Source organism: Oncorhynchus keta, chromosome 2 (assembly GCF_023373465.1).
Source record: "Oncorhynchus keta strain PuntledgeMale-10-30-2019 chromosome 2, Oket_V2, whole genome shotgun sequence".
NCBI classification, from domain to species: domain Eukaryota; kingdom Metazoa; phylum Chordata; class Actinopteri; order Salmoniformes; family Salmonidae; genus Oncorhynchus; species Oncorhynchus keta.
In genome coordinates this window covers 56,876,117-56,899,716 of record NC_068422.1, presented here as the reverse complement: position 1 = coordinate 56,899,716, position 23,600 = coordinate 56,876,117, and the positions used below count along the sequence as shown (strand labels likewise).

The following is a 23,600-nucleotide window of genomic DNA, read 5'->3' as shown; positions in this document are numbered from 1 at the left end:
CCACAAATTGTATGCATTTGGATAAGATTGCACAGAAGATAGTTAATTTATTTATTCATTAATTTATTCAATATCACACATTGCAATGGTATATAGATATGTAAAAGATCCTGTAAAACACTTGGAACATCCTTAGGTTCTGTTTTTCAAATGTTTTGACATTTTGACACATAATAACAATTACCAACACATAGCCACTCACCTGTGTGTGATAATACTCCAAAAACATTCCAAGTTCTCCAATACTGTATGTGTCACAGCCCTGTAACATTTACATCCCTTTCTTGTCCCTCTCCTCTTGTTTAGGGACACCATCATCGTGTGCATAGTTAACAGTGCCACCAGTATATTCGCTGGGTTCGTCATCTTCTCCGTCATTGGATTCATGGCCCATGAACTGAAGGTGCCCATTGAGAAGGTGGCAGATGAAGGTAAATGAAACATTTACATAGGTAAAATCCTTGAAAAATACAGATAAAGTATTTGAAATGATTTGGCGCCGGAGGAGATGGCTGCCGTTTTACCGTCTCATAACCGATTGTGTTATTGTGTGTGTTTTTTTTTCGCGTTATTTGTAACTTATTTTGTACATAATATTTCTGCCACCTTCTAGATATCAGGACAGGGATTACTCACCTCGTACTGGATGAAGATTTTTTCTTTAACGAGTTGGACGCAAAGGATTTACTTCAGATACCTGACAAGGTCCAAATCACGTGATTCGCATGAGAAAGAGACAGAGATATCAGGGACACAGGTCGGGGTGCCTTGTAAGGATCCGACAGCGAGTGGGTTATCTGCCTCCTACCATCAGTCCTATTAGCCAACGTACAATTATTGGATAAGAACAATATACGAGCTATGATCACGAATATCCTACCAATGGGACATTAAAAACTGTAATATCTTATGTTTCACCAAGTCGTGGCTGAACGACGACATAGACAACATACAGCTGGTCGGAGTTAACGCTGCATCGGCAAGATAGAACAGCCGCCTCTGCTAAGACAAGGGGTGGTTGACTGTGTATGTTTGTAAACAACAGCTGATGCACAAAATCTAATATTAAGGAAGTCTCAAGGTTTCTCTCACCTGAGGTAGAGTATCTCATGATAAGCTGTAGACCACACTATATACCAAGATAGTTTTCATCTATATTTATCGTAGCTGTCTATTTACCACCACAAACCAATGCTGGCACTAAGACCGCACTCAATGAGCTGCCACATCCACCACTCTCTCCTAGCTCCACCCCCAGATGACGCAGATGCTAAGCTACAGGACTGTTTTGCTAGCACAGACTGGAATATGTTCCGGGATTCTTCCGATGGCATTGAGGAGTACACCACAGTCACTGGCTTCGTCAATAAGTGAATCGATGACGTCTTCCCCACAGTGCCCGTATGTACATACCCCAACCAGAAGCCATGTATTATAGGCATCATCTGCACTCAACTAAATGGTAGAGCTGCCACTTTCAAAGAGTGGGACTCTAACCTGGACGCTTATAAGAAATCTCACTATGCTCTCCGACGAACCATCAAACATGCAAAGCGTCAATACAGCATTAGGATTGAATCGTACTAGACCGGCGGGGCTTGCAAACTATTACAGACTACAAAGGGAAGAACAGGTGTGAGCTGCCCGGTGACACGAGCCAGACAAGCTAAATTACTTCTATGCTTGCTTTGAGGCAAGCAATGCTGAAGCATGCATGAGAGCGTCAGCTGTTGCGGACGACTGTGTGATCACGCTCTATGTAGCCGATGTGAGTAAGACCTTTAAAAAGGTCAACATTCACAAGGCCGCAGGGCCAGACGGATTACCAGGACATGTACTCTGAGCATGCGCTGACCAACTGGTAAATGTCTTCACTGACATTTTCAACCTGTCCCTAACTGAGTCTGTAATACCAACATGTTGGTAGGCCCCTATAGTCCCTGTGCCCAAGAACACTAAGGTAACCTGCCTAAATGACTATTGACCCATAGCACTCACATCTGTAGCCATGAAGTGCTTTGAAAGGCTGGTCTTGGCTCACATCAACACCATTATCTCAGAAACCCTAGACCCACTCCAATTTGCATACCGCCTCAACAGATCCACAGATGACGCAATCTCTATTGCACTCCACATAGCCCTTTCCCACTTGGACAAAAGGAACACCTACGTGAGAATGCTATTCATTAACTACAGCTCATCATTCAACACCATAGTGCCTTCAAAGCTCATCACTAAGCTAAGGACCCTAGGACTAAACACTCTGCAACTGGATCCTGGACTTCCTGACGGGCTGCACCCAGGTGGTAAGGGTAGGTAACAACACATCCACCACGCTGATCCTGAACATGGGGGCCCCTCAGGGGTGCGTTCTCAACCACCTCCTGTACTCCCTGTTCACTCATGACTGCACGGCCAGGCACGACTCCAACACCATCATTAAATTTGCAGATGACACAACAGTGGTAGGCCTGATGACCGACAACAACGAGGCAGCCTATAGGGAGGTCAGAGACCTGGCCGTGTGGTGCAAGGACAACAACCTCTCCTTCAATGTGATCAAGACAAAGGAGATGATTGTGGACTACAGGAAAAGGATGACCGAGTACGCCTCCATTCTCATCGACTGGGCTGTAGTGGAGCAGGTTGAGAGCTTCAAGTTCCTTGGTGTCCACATCACCAACAAATTAACATGGTCCAAACACATCAAGATAGTTGTGAAGAGGGCAGGACAACGCGTATTACACCTCAGGAGACTGAAAAGATTTGGCATGAGTCCTCAGACCCTCAAACGTTCTACAACTGCACCATCGAGACCATCCTGACTGGTTGCATCACTGCCTGGTATTGCAACTGCTCGACCTCCTGCCGCAAGACACTACAGAGGGTAGTGCGAATGGCCCAGTACATCACAGGGACCAAGCATCCTGCCATCCAGGACCTCTGTACCAGGCAGAGTCAGAGGAAGGCCCTAAAAATGGTCAAAGACTCCAGCCACCCTAGTCATAGACTGTTCTCTCTGCTATTGCACGGCAAGCGATACCGGAGTGCCAAGTCTAGGTCCAAAAGACCTCTACCCCCAAGACATAAGGCTCCTGAACAGCTAATCAAATGGCTATCCAGACTATTTGCATTGCCCCCTCTTTTATGCTGCTGCTCTCTGTTAACTCTCTGTTAATTATCTATGCATAGCCACTTTAACTCTACCTACATGTACATATTACCTTAATTACCTCGACGAACCTGTGCCCCCGCACACTGACTCTGAACCGGTACTCCCTGTATATAGCCTTGCTACTGTTATTTTACTGCTGCTCTTTAATTAATCGTTAATTATTTTTTATCTATCACTTATTTTTCTTAAAACTGCATTGTTGGTTAAGGGCTTGGAAGTAAGCATTTCCCTGTAAGGTCTAAACCTGTTGTATTCGGCGAACATTACAAATACAATTAGATTTGAAACCCTGGTATGGTAGGATCAGATAGTGTATGACCATAGACAGATAGACAGATAGAAATATATCTACAGGGATAGAGTGGATTGGCCAGTTAATAGTACTCTTCGATTTTTGCCTCTGATTATCAATCTGATTTAACACTCTCAGGTCCAGGCATAGCATTTGTGGTGTACCCGGAGGCTCTGACCAGACTTCCACTCTCTCCGTTCTGGGCCATCATATTCTTCCTCATGCTGCTGACCCTCGGCTTGGATACCATGGTAACCGACCATCACTGTGTGTGTGTTTTTGTGTGTGTAGGGCCCTTTCAAGTCTGTTGTATTTTGTTGCCTAATTTTGTTGCCTTCTGTTCATTTCCCCCCCAAAATGTAATTTTCTCTGTGTTGTTTTTGAAGGTTTCAGTTTTTTCCACATTTATTTCCAGGTTGTCACTCTAAACAAAAAAAAATGGTCATAGAAAAACAACAACATTTGCATTTTTTGATACAAAAGAATGCTTATAAACCACATCAGGCGACCACTTTTTAGGTCTGAAATATATCTAAGAAATTGACATTTTTGGGTGTAGATGCAAGTGTGCAAATCAAGAGGCTTGTTTGGTTAGCAGTGTTTCTGTAGCACGCGTTTGCTAAACAAATCGCCACTGGATTGATACAAATAATCGTGATATCATTCTGACAGGTAGGCATAGGCTCCTTTGTAGTTAACATTTAATTGAGAAGGTTTTTGGGAAAGCCTTTGCATTTACCCAGAAGACGATTATCATTATTAGCATCATCGCTAACGGCTTAACAAAGTGTTAGATAGACGCGCACACACAAACATGGGCATTCCAGCGTTGCCTCTTCAGAAAGTTGAAGGAAAATACGAATCACTGATGCATTTTGTTCATGTTCATGATAATCTTGGGCAAATTAATTTATTTTCAAACAAGTTCAATACATTTAGTTGATTTCCTCCTAAGATTAAGATTTTTAAAATTATTGTTGAATTCAGTTTTGATGTCTGGATTCCATGATCCCGTCTTCATTCTCCGCATCGCGGATTTTACAGCAGCTTGTGTGTGTAGTTGTGTTTGTCAGTCTTCTCCCAAGTTTGATTTCAATGTGGGCCACAAAGGTCCACAAAGCAACATCCAGGCACTCTGGCACCAACATGGTCAATTGAAACCAATAGAAGACTAACTTTTATGGGTGGAGGCACAACAGAGCTAGGTGGGGGACTGCCCCACCTAGGGAGTAGGGAGGTGAATAGAGAGAGAGAAAGAATGAGTGTAGAAGAGAAAAGAGAAGGGGATCCACTTCTGCCCTCATAAACAACTGCCTCTGCGGGGTGTGAACACTCTAATTGGTGGGATCAATGGCACATGTGGTTTCACTTTGTGTGCGATTGTGGTGGTTTCTTTTTACACAGCACTCCGCTGCCACTGAACAGCTCATAGGGCTTCATGGAAATGAGCTGTTTGCCATCCGTGGAACTGCAGAAGAGTAGCCCTCTGTATTTACTGCACTCATCCAATCAACCACAAATGAAACCACACAATTTAAATTACACACTATTGAATTACTTAATGTGCATTGGGCCCTATTTCAGTAGGAAGCCTTCGTTGCTGTCTGTTAGACACAGTATTTTAGTATGAGTTGTGGTAACCGTCGCTAGCATCTGCAGTGTCTATTGTAAAGCAGCAGAGAAAAATCAGCTCTTGTGCTGTCTCTCTCTCTCTCTCTCTGTCTTTACAGAGCTAAAATTTTAAGATCGCTGAGACCTTTTCTTTAAAGCATTAAAGTCTCTCAAGACCATTTAAGACCATGGAAAACACTGGAGGTACATTTCTAAGTCAAACAAATTCAGTCAATCTGTCATGTTTACACCCTAAAACGACCTTCGGTCAGGGCGGGGTGTATTACAAGTTATTGATTAAGACGACAGTAAACAGTAAATTATGATGTTGGTTTGCTGTCGCAGCTGCAGGTCTGTTGAAGCAGAGAAGAGGCTTTGTTGTATTGTTTGTGTGTGTGTGCGTGTTAGCGCTTGGCGGTAACAGGCTGGGGATACTGTATTGATGAGGATGTTTTGGGGGAGCTCGGGTGGATGTAGAGAAGCAGTCAAGTGGCAGAAAGCTCAATTCCATTGGGCTCCACTCTGTATCTCTTTCTTGCTCGATCTGTGTATTCATCCTTCTTTTTTCCTCTGCGCTTGTCCTCTGGCCCCTCGGCCTCTCTTGTCATTTTCTTCTGCTCCCCTCCTCTCTCGTCTGTGTCTCTTTTATGCAGGTGTTCATTCTCTATCTCTGCTATCTTTTTCCTCTCTCTGGTCCCTTTGTCCATAGATATCTGTTGTGTGATTGTAATGACTCTCTCTCCCTCACTGTCATTGACTTTTACTGTTGTCTCGCCTCTCTTCCCTGACTTTCCTCTCTTATCGTCCCTCTCTTTCATTTCTCTTTCCCCTATCGCTCCTCTGCCCTCTTCCTTTTTTTCTTCCCTCCATCTTGCCTCCCTCCCCTGCTGTCTCCCTACTGTCTCCCCCATTTGCCTGGTCTCTCCTCTCTTCCATCTCTCCTCTCCTCCCTCTCTATGCTGTCTCCCTCCTTTCTCTTATGCCAGTTTGCCACCATTGAGACCATAGTGACGTCGGTGTCAGATGAGTTCCCCCAGTATCTGAGAAAGAACAAGCCTCTGTTCACGCTCATCTGCTGTGCCTGTTTCTTCTTCCTGGGATTCCCTATGGTCACAGAGGTACAGAGCACAACGCACACAAACACACCTACACAAACACACACACATGCACACGCACCTACATGCTACCACACACACAGGGGGGCACACGCATCCATACATGCACCCATAGTGCCTTGTGAAAGTCTACACACCCCTTGCACAGTTTTCACATGTGCTGCCTTAAAATTGCATTTAAAAAAGGGATAATATTGTATTTCTTTCCTACTTAACGACACAACCTGCTCGACATGTTTAAAGTGAAAGAAACATACAGTATGATTTGTTTCTTAATTATTATTTAATTTTTAACAAAGATTTCTTGATGGCTTATGTCTTCACACCACAGAGTTAATACTTGGTGGAGGCACCTTTGGCAACAAAGGTTGGTATATTGCTGTCGTTCAATGATTCCTAACCGAATGTATTGACTTTGAGCAATTCTTAGAAAAATAATGGATATACAGTGCATTCGGAAAGTATTAAAAAAAAACGTTTCAGCCTTATTCTAATATTGATTAAATTGTTTTTTCACTCATCAATCTACTCACAATATGACAAAGAAAACTTTTTTTTTTTTTTACAGAAGTATTCAAAGCATTTACTCAGTATTTTGTTGAAGCACCTTTGGCGGCAATTACAGCCTCGAGTCTTCTTGGGTATGACGCTACAAGCTTGGCACACCTGATCCTATCAAGCTCTGTCAGGTTGGATGCGGAGCGTTGCTGCACAGCTATTTTCAGGTCTCTCCAGATGTGTTCGATCGGATTCAAGTCCGGGCTCTGGCTGGGCCTCTCAAAGACATTCAGAGACTTGTCCCGAAGCCAGTCCTGCTTTGCTTTGCTTTGGCTGTGTGCTAAGGGTTGTTGTCCTGTTAGAAGGTGAACCGCTGGCCCAGTCTAAGGTCCTGAGCGCTCTGGAGCAGGTTTTATCAACGATCTCTCTGTACTTTGCTCCGTTCATTTTTCCCTCGATCCTGACTTGTCTCCCAGTCCTTGCCCCTGAAAAGCATCCCCACAGCATGATGCTGCCACCACCATGCTTCACCGTAGGGATGGTGTCAGGTTTCCTCCAGATGTGATGCTTGGCATTCTGACCAAATGGTTTCATCAGACTAGAGAATCTAGTTTCTTATGGTCTAAGAGTCCTTTAAGTGGCTTTTGGCATACTCCAAGCAGGCTGTCATCAGTGGCAGTCAGGGCCATTTAAGATGAGGGAGGGCGATTTCTTTTTCATGAACATGGCCTTATTTCTATTGCAGCATGTTGGATGACTGTCATTCATATTCCATTCACCCAGTTAAATGTAACAGTGATAGGTTTAGGAAGCTAGCTGTCCTCCAGCTACACCATGGTGCTACCTTACAGAGTGCAGTTGAGGCTACTGTAGACCTTCTTTGCAAAATAGTGTTTTTTAATCAATTATTTGGTGAAGTGATTATATTTAGTATAGTTTTATCTAAACGTTACATTTTTTAAATGAAATTCACCGAGGAGGATGGTCCTCCCCTTCCTCCTCTGAGGAGCTTCCACTGGCTGTCATGGGCATTTTACTGAGGAGTGGCTTCCGTCTGGCAACTCTACCATAAAGGCCTAATTGGTGGAGTGCTACAGCGATGGTTGTCTTTCTGGAAGGTTCTCCCATCTCCACAGAGGAACGCTGTATCTCTGTCAGAGTGACCATCGGGTTCTTGGTCACCTCCTTGACTAAGGCCTTTCTTCCCCAATTGCTCAGTTTGGCCTGGTGGCCAGTCTTGGTAGTTCCAAACCTCTTCCATTTAAGAATGATGGAGGCCACTGTGTTCTTGGGGACCTTCAATGCTGCAGACATTTTTTGCTACCCTTCCCCAGATCTGTGCCTCGACACAATCCTGTCTCTGAGCTCTACAGACAATTACTTCGACCTCATGCTTGGTTTTTGCTCTGACATGCACTGTCAACTGTGGTACCTTATATAGACAGGTGTGTGCCATTCCAAATCATGTCCAATCAATTGCATTTACCACAGGTGGACTCCAATCAAGTTGTAGAAGCATCTCGATGATGATCAATGGAAACAGGATGCACCTGAGCTCAATGTGTTTTTGCTTTTTCATTGTGTGATATTGAGTGTAGATTGTTGATAAAACAATTTTTTAATCCATTTTAGAATAAGGCTGGTAACAAAATATGGAAAAAGTCAAGGGGTCTGAATACTTTCCGAATGCACTGTATGTTGCCCTAAGAGTTTGTTCAATCTTATTCAAAATGATTCACTGTTGTTATTGCTGCCAAAGCCGCATCCACCAAGGGGGTGTGAAGACATACGCAATCAAGACATGTTTAAAAAAAATATATATTATTAACTGAGAAGATGTTTTATCATTTGGAGAATGCTAGAAAATATGGAGCAGGTTGCGTAGCTAGGTAAGTTGGATAAAAATTATAATTTAATTTTAGGGCAGCAGGTGAAAACTGCAAGGGGTGTGTAAACTTTGACGAGGCACTGTATGTTTGGCCACACACACACATTGTATTTTAAACTAGGCAAGTCAGTTAAGAACAAATTCTTATTTTCAATGACGGCCTACAAGCAGTGGGTTAACTGCCTTGTTCAGGGGCAGAACGACAGATTTTTACCTTGTCAGCTTGAGGATTCGATCTTGCAACCTTTTGGTTACAAGTCCAATGCTCTAACCTCTAGGCTACCTGCCGCCCCATTACTGATGATGCGTCCCAAATATCACCCGATTTCCTATATAATGCAGTATTGCACTATGTAACAGATAGGGTGCTATTTCGGATGCACCTGAGAGACCCCCCCATCACTGGATCTGCATCACTGGCTGACGTTGTGTGTGTGTACGATGTGTGCGTGTGCGTTTAACAGAATGGGATGTACATGCTCCAGTTGGTGGACACGTATGCTGCCTCTTACTCTCTGGTCATCATTGCCATCTGTGAGCTAATCGGAATCTCCTACTTCTATGGTGAGTAGTGGAATAATTATAAATAAATTACTTTTGAACTTTTGTTTACCTGACCATAATAAACTTGCTCTCTGGTAGCTCCGGTTGAAGTTGCTCTTCGGTGCAGATCTACGATCAGCTTACCCTCCCTAAATCCTAACTGTGGTCATGTGTGGCTCAGTTGGTATAGCATGGCACTTGCAACGCCAAGTGATGTGGGTTTGATTCCTGTTGGGGCCACCCATATGAAAAATGGATGCACTCATGACTATTGTCGCTTTAGATAAAAGGGTCTGCTAAGTGGCATAAATTATTATTATTATTTTTATAAACATCGGGAAAAATATTGCAAAACTTCAGATCGTTGTCTCTGCAAATTCATTCCACTCTTACCTCACTTTATCAACATCAGAATCAGATAAGCCTCAAAGCCATTCATCAATATTGATTGCCATTTTGTCTTGGCTAAACAACATAAACACAGAAAGTACATGTACAAGAATGAAACATGACTTATAGTGTGTGGTGCTTAGGTTGTTAAACCATGGTGGCTGTTTGCAATTCAAATGAGGGAGGTGTTAATAAACAATGGATGTTGTAGTGTATTTATCTGCAAATAAGCACGTCTCCATTATCACAGACCTGATACCTGTTTTTTAGTTATATGGTCTATGAAAAAACAGGATTCATGAGTAGGTCTCGAGCTGGGTTTTTTTATGGTGAAAATGTACAGTGTTTTTACCCACTATCAATTTCACATATAAAATAAGACTGTGAAAAAAGAGAGAGAAAAAATACAAGTTTTGTCTCAGTGTAAATGAGCAATAAGAGGCTCCAGACCCGGTGCCTAGGTTGCCCTTATAAGCACAGATCTAGGTTCAGCGCCTTAAATCCTTAAATCCTGCTATGAGTAAAAACACCAAACAGACCTTAGATCAGTCTCTAGGGCCAACTTTATCCCTCTCTGACAGGGGGCTCGAGCACTTCTCATTCTGACCACTAGATGTCTTTGTTACCATTCTAGTGGACCAATGATCAGGTCTGAAGCAGACCTGTACATACTGTTCTCCAATTAGTCACAGCATCAGCAGAGGTGGTTCCAGTGAAATTATTGTGTCGCTTGCCAAGTTTGTCGGTCAATACACTGACAACAATTGTCAAGCCACATTGTTTAATAAATGTCCCAGGTTCTCCCTGGGAAGGGATGTGCCTTTTAGGGGGCCTGTGTGCAGCTCTCTTGTCTGGAGCTCTGGGTGAAACTGGTTCACTCTCTGGGCACGTCCCAAAGGGCACCCTATTCCCTATATAGTGCACTACTTTTGACCAGATACTTATACAGATAGGGAATAGGGTGCCATTTTGGATGGATGTTCTGTGTGTCAGATTGACTCTACTCCCCTCAACCCCTCAACCCCTCAATCGAGCATTCGATTTAACTGACTCTCCCTCTTTTCCCTCTATTCCCCTTTTTCTAGGCCTGCAGAGGTTCTGCGAGGACATTGAAATGATGATTGGCTTCCAACCAAACCGCTTCTGGAGAATCTGCTGGGCCTTTGTGACTCCAACCATTCTGACTGTATGTGTTTGTGTCCGATCTATACGGAATAGGGTTTAGATATTCACAGGCGCACTAGCACTAGCACGCTCGCTCGCTCACTCGCTCACTCACTCACTCACTCACTCACTCACTCACTCACTCACTCACTCACTCACTCACTCACTCACTCACTCACTCACTCACTCACTCACTCACTCACTCACTCACTCACTCACTCACACAGACACACAGATGTGTGCATACACACACACAAACACAACACACCTACTAAAGTGTTTCCCTTTTCACTGCAGCCTTTTCAAATTTAGGGGCCAACATCAATTTACAGAAGTGAGTGTTTTCCAAGAAAGGGAACAAAGCGAAAATAGTTTTCCCCAACTGAAATGGAAATTGTTTTCCTCACTTTTCACCATTATAACACAGGTTGTTTATGCTATTCGAAATGCTCCACTCCTATAGCCTACATAACGTTGTCATAACTGTGAGAAAACAGATGCAGTGAAGGTTGGTGACTTGAAAAGTTGAGGAGGTTGGGAGACCCATGGTGTAGGCATGTACTTCACAGAGACGACAAAGCGTGTTTCAAAAATCGTCAAAGACGAATGATTTGAACCTAAAACGTTTAATAAAGACATTTGTAGTAAAATATTATGGGGAATGGGAATGAGAGGGCTACTTGAACAGTGTTTGGAAGGGATCACAGCAGTGATTGAATCAGGGTATGAGGCACGAGTTGAGGTGTTCAGAGGCTTCAGTGCAGGACAGGCTCATCGTGGATGCATGTTGGAGAAGAGCTCAACTCATCCACTGAGGGCAGGACAGGATTTGACTGGGAAGACAAAAAAATAATAGCATAACACATTTAGACAAAAGAGCTAAGAATGAGTTAGTCCAAGCAGGGAGTAAAATCATTCCACAGTGGTATTTATCCAAACATGAGGGCTACTTACACAGTGTTGGGAAGGGATCACAGCAATTATAAAATGAGGATATGAGGCCAAAACAATCCCTGGTGCACGGAGTTGTACTTTTCTGGTCATTTAACCAGGTAAAAATCCTGTGATGAATCACTATCATACCCTATATATGGGCTATGATGGGTATAGTTTTTCTAATCAGGTCACATGGTTTAAAAAAGACTCATGGCCCTGGGGAGGATTAAAACCCTGTCAAACAGCAGGAACCTTGTCCTTATATTTAGACTAAACTAACAGGGCCACACAGAGACAACAACTGATGGACAGTAGAACTCATAGGGCTGAGTTTGCTTTATGCTTGTTTGCATCGTGTAGGCCTATGCAACTCTAGGCCTAATTCAAAATGTACTCAGCCTGTGTCATCACTATTGTGTTAATGGATTAATCCCAGTTAATACTGTTGTATTGAAAAGGTCTAGGAAACCGAGCCAGCCCAACTTGGAATATAAACCAAAATTGATCACATTCAGATTTTCTCTTGACACCAAGACATTGACTATAACATAGTATACATAACGTTACAAATGTGTTTGCCCTGAACAGATAGACAAGGTTCACAGGCTGTATGCACTTGCTTTTTAAAAATTAGCCTACTGAAAAATCATCTTGTTTTTCCTAGGCTGCTGCAACATTTATATAAAGAGTTTTTGCTTGTGTCTGTCGGGAGTTATGTGTTATCACGTTTGCTAATTAAATATCGGAGGATGATGCCATGGAAGTTTATTCAGACAGAAGAAATTCCCATATGCTCAGCAAATAAAGCAATGTAACATGCAATTATCTCTGCAAGCTCCTTGTAGTTGCCCTTTTTAGTGGAACTTTAGTGGAAATCCACTATATTGTTGTTAGCGTTAGTCATTCTGGTGGAGAAAACTGCACTCTGGTAGCTAACTATTTGCTATTGAAATTAGCAATGCAAATGTAAATACATTACAGTCGTGGCCATAAGTTTTGAGAATGACACAAATATTAATATTTGCTGCCTCAGTTTGTATGATGGCAATTTGCATATACTCCAGAATTTTATGAAGAGTTATCAGGTGAATTGCAATTAATTTCAAAGTTCCTATTTGCCATGCAAATGAACTAAATCCCCCAAAAACATTGCCACTGCATTTCAGCCCCGCCACAAAAGGACCAGCTGACAGCATGTCAGTGATTCTCTCATTAACACAGGTGTGAGTGTTGACGAGGACAAGGCTGGAGATCAGGCTGATTGAGTTCAAATAACAGACTGGAAGCTTCAGAATGAGGGTGGTGCTTGGAATCATTGTTCTTCCTCTGTCAACCATGGTTACCTGAAAGGAAACACGTGTTGTCATCATTGCTTTGCACAAAAAGGGCTTCACAGGCAAGGATATTGCTGCCAGTAAGATTGCACCTAAATCAACCATTTATCGGATCATCAAGAACTTCAAGGAGAGCGGATCAATTGTTGTGAAGAAGGCTTCAGGGCACCCAAGAAAGTCCAGCAAGCGCCAGGACCGTCACCTAAAGTTGATTCAGCTGCGGGACCGGGGCACCACCAGTACAGAGCTTTCTCAGGAATGGCAGCAGGCAGATGTGAGTGCATTTGCACGCACAGTGAGGTGAAGACTTTTGGAGGATGGCCTGGTGTCAAGAAGGGCAGCAAAGAAGCCACTTCTCTCCAGGAAAAACATCAGGGACAAACTGATATTCTGCAAAAGGTACAGGGATCGGACTGCTGAGGACTGGGGTAAAGTAATTTTCTTTGATGAATCCCCTTTCCGATCGTTTGGGGCATCCGGAAAAAAAGCTTGTCTGGAGAAGACAAGGTGAGCGCTACCATCAGTCCTGTGTCATGCCAACAGTAAAGCATCCTGAGACCATTCATGTGTGGGGTTGCTTCTCAGACAAGGGAGTGGGCTGACTCACAATTGTGCCTAAGAACACAGCCATGAATAAAGAATGGTACCAACACATCCTCCGAGAGCAACTTCTCCCAATCATCCAGGAACAGTTTGGTTGCAATAAGGCAAAAGTGATAACTAAGTGGCTTGGGGAAGAAAACATCGATATTTTGGGTTCATGACCAGGAAACTCCCCAGATCTTAATCCCATTGAGAACTTGTGGTCAATCCTCAAGAGGCGGGTGGACAAACAAAAAAAACAAATTCCGACAAACTCCAAGCATTGATTATGCAAGCATGCCAGGGCGGATTGCAGAGGACTTGAAAAAGAAGGGTCAACACTGCAAATATTGACTCTTTGCATCAGCTTAATGTTATTGTCAATAACAGCCTTTGACACTTATGAAATGCTTGTACTTCAGTATTCCATAGTACAATCTGACAAAAATATCTAAAGACACTGAAGCAGCAAACTTTGTGGAAATTGATATTTGTGTCATTCTCAAAACATTTTGCCACAACTGTACACTAATGCGACACAAAAATAACGTTCTAAAACCAAGAAAACAAAATGTAATACACAGTTTAAGTCTGAGTTTTACATACACTTAGGTTGAAGTCATTAAAACTCATTTTTAACCTACTCCACAAGTTCCTTGTTAATAAACTATAGTTTTGGGAAGTCGGTTAGGACAACTATTTTGTGCATGACACAAGTAATTTTTCCAACAATTGTTTATAGACAGATTATTTCACTTATAATTCACTATATCACAATTCCTCTGGGTCAGAAGTTTACATACACTAAGTTGACTATGCCTTTAAACAGCTTGGACAATTCCATACAATTATGTCATGGCTTTAGTAGCTTCTGATAGGATAATTGACATCATTTGAGTCAATTAGGGGTGTACCAGTATTTCAAGGCCTACCTTCAAACTCAGTGCCTCTTTGCTTGACATCATGGGAAAATCAAAAGAAATCAGCTAAGACCTCAGAAAACACAATTGTCCACCTCCACAAGTCTGGTTCATCCTTGGGAGCAATTTCCAAATGCCTGAAGGTACCACTTTCATCTGTAAAAACAATAGTATGCAAGTATAAACACCATTGGACCACGCAGCCGCCATACCCACTCAGGAAGGAGACGCGTTCTGTCTCCTAGAGATGAATGTACTTTGGTGCGAAAAGTGCAAATCAATAGCAATGGACCTTATGGAGGTGCTGGAGGAAACAGGTACAAAAATATATATTTCCACAGTAAAACAAGTCCTATATCGACATAACCTCAAAGGCCGCTCAGCAAGGAGGAAGCAACTGCTCCAAAACCGCCATAAAAATGCCAGATTATGGTTTGCAACTGCACATGGGGACAAAGATGTACTTTTTGGAGAAATGTCCTCTGGTCTGATGAAACAAAAATTGAACTGTTTGGCCATAATGGCCATCATTATGTTTGGAGGGAAAAGGGGGATGCTTGCAAGCCGAAGAACACCATCTCAACCATGAAGCACGGAGGTGGCAGGATCATGTTGTGGGGGTGCTTTGCTGCAGGAGAGACCGGTGCACTTCACAAAATAGATAGCTTCATGAGGGAGGAAAATTATGTAGAGATATTGAAGCAACATCTCAAGACATCAGTCAGGAAGTTAAAGCTTGGTCGCAAATGGTTCTTCCAAATGGACAATGACCACAAGCATACTTCCAAAGTTGTGGCAAAATGGCTTAAGGATGACAAAGTCAAGGTATTGGAGTGGCCATCACAAAGCCCTGACCTCAATCCTATAGAACATTTGTGGGCAGAACTGAAAAAGCATGTGCGAGCAAGGAGGCCTACAAACCTGACTCAGTTACACCAGCTCTGTCAGGAGGAATGGGCCAAAATTCACCCAACTTATTGTGGGAAGCTTGTGGAAGATTACCCGAAACATTTGATCCAAGTTAAACAATTTAAAGGCAATGCTACTAATTGAGTGTATGTCAACTTCTGACCTACTAGGAATGTGATGATATAAATAAAATATGAAATATAATCATTCTCTCTAATACATTTCACATTCTTAAAATACAGTGGTGATCCTGACTGACCTAAGACAGGGAATTTTTTAATAGGATTAAATGTCAGGAATTTTGAAAAACTGAGTTTTAGTGTATTTCGCTCAGGTGTATGTAAACGTCCTACTTCAACTGTACCTCCTCCATCTCCTGATTTGAATTATACCTGAGGATGTGCATCATTCCCCTTTACAGTGGCTTGGGAAAGTATTCACCCCCTTGGCATTTTTTCTATTGTGTTGACCTACAACCTGAATTTTTTGGAGGGTTGTATCAGTTGATTTACACAACATGACCACCACTTTGAAGATGCAAAATATTATTTATTGTGAAACAAACAAGCATTAAGACAAAAATAAACTGAAAACTTTAGCGTGCAAAATGTTCACCCCCTAAAGGCAATACTTCATAGAGCCACTGTATGCAGCAATTACAGCTGCAATTCTCTTGGGGTATGTCTCTATAAGCTTGGCACATCTAGGCTCTGGGATTTTTGCCCATTCTTCAAGGCAAAACTGCTCCAGCTCCTTCAAGATGTATGGGTTCTGCTGGTGTGCAGGAATTTTCATACCACAGATTCTCAATTGATTTGAGGTCTGGGCTTTGACTTGGCCATTCCAAAACATTTAACTGTTTCCCCTTAAACCACTCAAGTGTTGCTTTAAAGGTATGCTTAAGGTCGTTGTCTTGCTGGAAGTTGAATCTCCATCCCAGCTTAAATCTCTGGAAGACAAACAGGTTTCCCTCATGAATTTTCCTGTATTTAGCGCCATCCATCATTCCTTCACTTCTGACCAGTTCCCCAGTCCCTGCTGATGAAATGGGGATGGTGTCCTCGGGGTGATGAGAGGTGTTGGGTTTTCGCCAGACATAGCGTTTTCCTTGATGGCCAAAAACCATTTTCGTTTCATCTGACCAGAGTACCTTCTTCCATTTGTTTGGGGAGACTCCCACATGCCCTTTGGCGAACACCAAACATGTTTGCTTATTTTTTTTCTTTAAGCAATGGCATTTTTTCTGGCCACTCTTCCATAAATCCCAGCTCTGTGGAGTGTACGGCTTAAAATGGTCCTATGGACAGATACTCCAATTTCCGCTGTGGAGCTTTGCAGCTCCTTCAGGGTTATCTTTGGTCTCTTTGTAGCCTCTCTAATTAATGCCCTCCTTCCCTGGTCCCTGCCTGGTCAACAAACCCTCTCTTGGCAGGTTTCTTGTGGTGCCATATTCTTTACATTTTTAAAAATTGATTTAATGGTGCTCTGTGGGATGTTCAAAATTTCAGATATTTTTTTACATCCCAACCCTGATCTGTAATTCTCCACAGCATTGTCCATGACCTGTTTGGAGAGCTCCTTGGTCTTCATGGTGCCGCTTGCTTGCCGGTGCCCCTTGCTTAGTGGTGTTGCACCACTTTTCCATATTTTTGTTTGTTGTTGAATTTTTCTTAAACAAGTTTTTGTTTTCATTTCACTTCGCCAATTTGGACTATTTTGTGTATGTCCATTACGTGAAATCCAAATAAAAAATATATTTAAATTACAGTTTGTAAAAACAACAAGGGAGATGAGTACTTTTACAAGGCACTGTAAGACAATTAGAAACGTATCTAGATACATGGGCTCCAAAACGATGCACGAATGGTACCTTTCAGTTTGAAGCGATTCGATGCGATTCCTTTTGATTAGAGGAACGAATCAATGCGATTCAGTTCGATGCTATATGATTCAATGCACGAACATTTGTTGCATTGACACATTCATTTTCTGTTTTCTAAATTAAAATCTTCTGCTGTTGGAGCTCATGATCTGGGCCTCTCTGAGCAGGATCTGTCTGAGCTTACTTGTGTGTAAAGATGGTGTATACAGTGCATTCGGAAAGTTTTCAGACCCCTTGACTTTTCCCACATTTTGTTACGTTACAGCCTTATTCTAAAATTGATTAAAGTGACATGTTTTCCTCATCAATCAACACACAATAGCCCATAATGACACAGTGAAAACATATTTTTTTAAATGTTTGCAAATTTATTAAAAATAAGTATTTGAAACATAAATAAAGTATTCATAACCTAATCTATGAGACTCGAAAATGGAGTTCAGGTGCATCCTGTTTCCATTGATCAACCTTGAGATGTTTCTACAACTTGATTGGAGTCCACCATTTCATTGATTGGACATGACCCAAAACCCAGCAGCGTTGCCGTACTTGACACAAACCGGTGCGCCTGGCACCTACTACCATACCCTGTTCAAAGGCAGTTAAATATTTTGTCTTGCCCATTTTCCCTCTGAATCGCACAGCTATACAATCGATGTCTCAATTGTCTCAAGGCTTAAAATTCCTTCTTTAACCTGTCCCTTCTCCTTCATATACACTGATTGAAGTGGATTTAACAAGTGACACCAGTAAGGGATCATAGCTTTCATCTGGTCAGTCTATGTCATGGAAAGAGCAAGAGTCCTTCATGTTTTGTGGGGCTCAGTGTATGTTTCACCACATTGGAAGGTGTTACAGTGACATTACTAGTTTGCTAGAATGTCTCTTGCAGTAACAGCTGAGCATAACTGACAAATGACACTCCTATAGCTCGAGCGTACTGCTCTCCCCAGCCAGTCCGCCCCTCTATAGGCGGTTACAAATTACCCGGGGAACTCTGTGATGCTGAGTGCATGCCTAATCTTGTCCTCCTCTTCTTTCTCCTCTTCTCCCTTTTCCCTTCTTCACCCCTTACCCTCCTCATCTTACCCTCCTGATCCTTCCTTTCCTTATCTGTTAATAGTCTTCTTCCTGTTTTTGATCACTCTCGTTCTTCCACCTCCTCCTTCACTTCCTCAGCTCACTAATTCACTCTCTTCAGTCCTCCTCCGTCTCATTCACTTCTCAATCTCCCCTCCTCTCCTCCTTGATTCTACACTCTTTCCTAACCCTCCTCTCCTCTCCTTTTTCTCCTCTCTCTCCCTGCAGGGTATCCTGGGGCTGAGTCTATACCAGTGGAAGGTGATGACCTATGAGGACTACACCTACCCCCCGTGGTCCATGGTGATGGGCTGGCTGATGGTGGTGTGTTCTGTCATCTGGATCCCAATCATGTTTGTCATCAAAATGTACTTGGCCCCAGGCAGCTTCATGGAGGTATGTATGGGACACAATACCGCACACATGCACACATGTACTGTAAGCCTGTTTGAATGTCCCATAAATACACTTCAGACCTATGCAGATCTGCTACTTTTTCATTTAAATGTCCTGGGGTAAGAATTTGTTTTTTGAACTGTAAATACTTATGTGTTTTTAGCAGATGTAAGCAACATTTACATAGTCTTTTTTTGGTATTTAATACACGTCTCAGTTTGATATTGCCTGTTCTGTTGACAACTCTGAGGTTTGTATCTTTGGGGTTCTACTGTAGTATAATAATATTTCTTTGCACATCTCACACAGGTTACATAAACAAACGGTCCACACAATCCCTCCCTCTGCAATATGACCTTCCTGTCTCCCTATGGGCCCTTGTCAAAAGTAGTGCACTAAATAGGGAATAGGGTGGCATTTGGCATGCACACAGAAGTGCTTGATGTCAGCGATACATTTTCTAATGTGCAGTAAAGTGAAATATCAGCCCTGGTCCAATGATAACTGGTGGCAGATCGGCACAGGACACACAGACACTTAGCAGTCCCATGCTGTGCTTGTTGAAGTTCCCTACATCACACATTAATCAAAGTGTTTGAGCTGTGTGCGCGTGCATGTGTACGCAACTGTACTCACATACAGTAAGTCTGAGCAAAATCTCCTGTATGTTCAATCAATATTTTCTATAATATATAATAATATAAAGGTTTGATGCGTTTAGACATTTCAGTGTTACGAACAACTGCCATTCCCAAAATGTTCATATCTCTCAGGACGGTCCTACTGTAATTTATTCTACCCAACTCTACCCATGACCTTCCGCAACTTGATTGATTCTATAATGTTATATTTTAAAACAAGTGTGTGACTCCACCCCCCTCCCCCCCGCTCCCCTCCACAGCGTCTGAAGCTGGTGTGCTCCCCTCAGCCCGACTGGGGTCCCTTCCTGGCAAAGCACAGAGGGGAGCGCTACAAGAACATGATGGATCCCCATGGATCCAACTCCCTGGGCCTCAAACTGCCCCCGAAAGATTTCCAGCTGGGCACCTACCAGTAGCAGCCTCCACTACTACCACCACCACCACTTTAGCAGGGGCACCGGGGGAGAGAGAGAGCAGCAGCCTACCACTGCCCTCTCCTCCACCTATTCCTTCTCTTTTTCCTGTTCTCCACTTCACTTCATCTCTCCTTTCCTTCCTCTTTCCATTCAATGTGGGTGCGAGAAAAGCAAGCCAACACATCCTCCACTTTATTTCCCGGTTCTACTCTCCTGCTCCCTTCTTCTTTCTCCTCCACTCTATAGCAAAGTGGGGCTGCCCTCCTCTCCAACATTGCTTTCTCTGGCAGGCACCCATACCATACCCTGCCCTTTCTCTCCCTAACCCCTGACCTGATAATGGTCTGTCCTCTGCCTCCTGCCCATGCACAGCCATTACTCCAGAACCCTTTCTTTCTGAGGGGATCTCTATTCCAAAAGAAAAATGTGTACTGTGTCACAATGTTGCAATGGCAATATTCGACTGCACATGACAAAAAAATATAATCAAATTGTATGTGTCACATGCTTCATAGACAACCGGTGTAGACTAACAGTGAAATGCTTACGGGTCCTTTTCCAACCATGCAGAATTAAAGATAAGAAAATGTAATAGAAATAGTGACAAGGAATAAATACACAGGGATTAACGTATAACAGTAACGAGATAAAGAAAAATGGCTGTGGAGGAACCGTACCATCGATGGGTACGAGGTAATTGATGTAGCTTTGTATATATAGGCAGGGGTAAAGTGACTGTGGCATCAGTATGCATGTGTGTGTGTGTTATGTGTGTGTGTGCATATGTAGTGTGTGTGTGTGTGTGTGTGTGTGTTTTGGGGTGCCAGTGTAAGTATGTGTGAGTGTGGGTAGAGTCCAGTGTGTGTGCATAGCCAGTGCAAGAGTCACTGCAAGAGAATTAGTGCAAAAAAGGGTCAATGCAGATAGTCCAGGTAGCCATTTAGCAGTCTTGTTCATCAGTCTTATGGCTCGGGGGTAGAAGCTGTTCAGAGTCTTGTTGATTCCAGACTTGATTGATTCCAGACGGTAACAGTGCACTGTTACTGCTTTCCGTGTGGAAGCAGAGAGAACAGTCTATGGCTTGTGTAAAGTCAATTTTTTTTTATCCTTCCACTGACACCGCCTGGTGCAATGGTCCTGGATGGCAGAGAGCTCGGCCCCAGTAAAGTACTGGGCAGTACTCACCACCCTCAGTATGCGCCTTGGGGTCGGGCGCCTTGCAGATGCCGTACCAAGCAGTGATGCAGCCAGTTGAGGTGCAGCTGTGGAACTTTTTGAGGATCTGAGGGCCCATGCCAAATCTTCTCAGCCTCCTGATGGGGAAGAGGCATTGTCGTGCCCTCTTCACAACTGTGTGGGTGTGTGTGGACCATGGTTAATTCCTTAGTGATGTGTACACAGAGGAACTTGAAGCTCTCGACATCTCCACTACATCTGGACTACTCCTTATGGAGGTGTGTGTGTGTGTGTGTGCATGCGCGTGTGTGTGTGTGTGATTGTTTTATTATTCTATCTTTGTGTATAGGGATAATGAAAACTTCTCCACAAACAAAAAGGCACAAAAAATACAATTTACAGACTGAGAAACATTGGTATTCATCAGACTCTGACCTATGGCACATTATGATATATATATATTTTTTGCTTTTATAAAATAGGCAATACAATGTAAATTAAACTAACTGCCTAGAAATTATGCAGTGTGTACTAACATATATATATATATAGTACCCATCAAAAGTTTGGACACACCTACTTACTGAAGGGTTTTTCTTTATTTTTAAATTGGGTCAAAATCTGTAGAATTGCAGCAAACTTACTTTAAAACTGCAACATTTTCTCTACGCCCCTTTGCAGAATTTGTAGAATTGCAGTAAATTAACTATAAATCAAATTAAGTTATCCCCATCATCAACATGGGGGCCACTAAAATGTTTTGTCCTTGAGGTGGGGGTCCCCCAACAAAAATTCAGCTTAGGGCCCCCCTAAAGACTAGGGACGGTTCTGTTGCGGGTGAAAAAAAGAACAGGTCCAATAATGTGTTTGTTTGACAGTCACTCACTTGAAGGCAAGGATGATTAAACAAGCAGGTCAGGTTTTTTAAATTATTTAAGTCTCAGAGTGAATCCTTGTGTGAATCACGACTATGTACACTCCTGTATACACATTATCCATTATCTTCCAATGACAGAGAGAGAGAAAGAGAACATTTTTGCGCTGTGATAGATTGTAACGTTTGCGCTGGGCCAACAGCTAACAATTCATGTCGGGGCGGCAGATAGCCTAGCGGTTAAGAGTGTTGGGCCAGTAACCGAAAGGTCGCTGCTTCGAATCCCCGGGCTAGGTAAAAATCTGTCGCTGTGCCCTTAAGCAAGGCACTTAACCCGAATTGCTCCTGTAAGTCGCTCTGGATAAAAGCGTCTACTAAGTGGCTAAAATGTCAAATGTAAATCTAAGCGCTGCTTGGAATAGCTCTGTCCTTGTGTAGCCAATTTGATGCTTTCGTTGAGGACATGGGGATTAGCTTTCTGTTTTCAAACAGGATTGAACAGGAAATGAAACGTTAGAAAGCTAGCTTGTGCTGTTTGTGTTCCTGTGCTTCCGTGTCTATGTATGCTCTCTTCCTTCTGCTTCCTCCTCTCCTCCCTTCTCCCCCTCGCATGTCTCCTTAGTGTGCTTTTATGTTCCTCAAAGCACTGACAAACCAGGGTTATAGTTTACCCTGGTATTTTCCTTCACAAAGAACAACACTAAATAATAAACTTTCCATTGCTATACCTGTGGGTCAACTTTGGTCAGTAGGTCACCAAAGAGGGAGAACAACTATTTTATCAGAACATAGGGTACTGAAAAAATACACACAAAACAATACAAAAAACTTGCAATTTGCATTTAGGAGATTGAGATACTGCCATTCATATCCCACCTAGTGATCCTTAATGTTTGCCAATATGTTACAAAACATCTTCAGGTAACCATTGACCTTATAGGTGTCCTCTAATAGTAAAATATTGTATGTAACTCAAGACGTATTGTCTGTCTCATATGGTACCGGTATATCCCTATTGTTATGTATGTTGTGTCTTTTTGGCACTTTATTGTGGACCTATGAATGCATAGGTTAAATGTCTAATTACTTGGGTAATGTCATTTATTTCTGTGTGTTCCATGTGAGGTACTGCTGCCTATGGATATAGATATGTGCCTCCAACAGCCCATGCCATCCTTTGGTTTGAAAATAGAAAGTAGATATATAATATAAATATATGTTTTGAATTCTGTGACAGATATAAAAAAGATATTTAGCATATACAAATATGTGAAATTAATAATTTATTTTGAAAATCATCAATCATTGAGGCCCTACCTCACATTTTGTATTTATGTATAGAAATGCAGTTGGAGTACAATATCTTTGCCAATAATAATAATATATCGCTATTATATCATGAAATGTATAACCTATAAATCTATAAATGTTATTGTTTTCAACTTGAAGTGTTGTGTGGCTTTTTTGGGAGACGACATTCACCAGTATCCAAAAATCATTATGTTTAATTGCTCAAATTCACTTTTATAACTGCCAACATCTGTTGTTTAAATTCCACAGACAAGAACAGCCATGAATTATAATTTGTATTTCAAGTGAAACTATCAATGAAGCTGACATGCAGATTTCAGTAATGGAACTCTAGCTACTTTCGTTCACCTGCTGTATGTACTGCTGGCCACATGGTGGCACTATAGACAGTGGACAAGTTTGTATCTCTTTCTCTGTCCTTCTTCCTCTCCACAGCTATCTCTCCAACTTTCACGCTTAAAAATTCT

General features: G+C 42.4%; 1 protein-coding gene across 1 annotated transcript in view; it reads left to right on the top strand.

The window, feature by feature from the left end:
- LOC118402859 (sodium- and chloride-dependent glycine transporter 2-like) overlaps positions 1–23,231 on the top strand; it is a 44,249-nt gene extending 21,018 nt beyond the window's left edge. Inside the window, exons 10-16 of the mRNA XM_035801201.2 lie at positions 307–431; positions 3,606–3,718; positions 6,065–6,196; positions 9,044–9,143; positions 10,598–10,698; positions 18,548–18,715; positions 19,617–23,231. Coding sequence (XP_035657094.2) covers positions 307–431; positions 3,606–3,718; positions 6,065–6,196; positions 9,044–9,143; positions 10,598–10,698; positions 18,548–18,715; positions 19,617–19,772 — 895 coding nt within the window. The 3' untranslated portion in view covers positions 19,773–23,231. The remainder of the gene's footprint in view (positions 1–306; positions 432–3,605; positions 3,719–6,064; positions 6,197–9,043; positions 9,144–10,597; positions 10,699–18,547; positions 18,716–19,616) is intronic.
- The last annotated feature ends 369 nt before the right edge of the window (positions 23,232–23,600 follow it).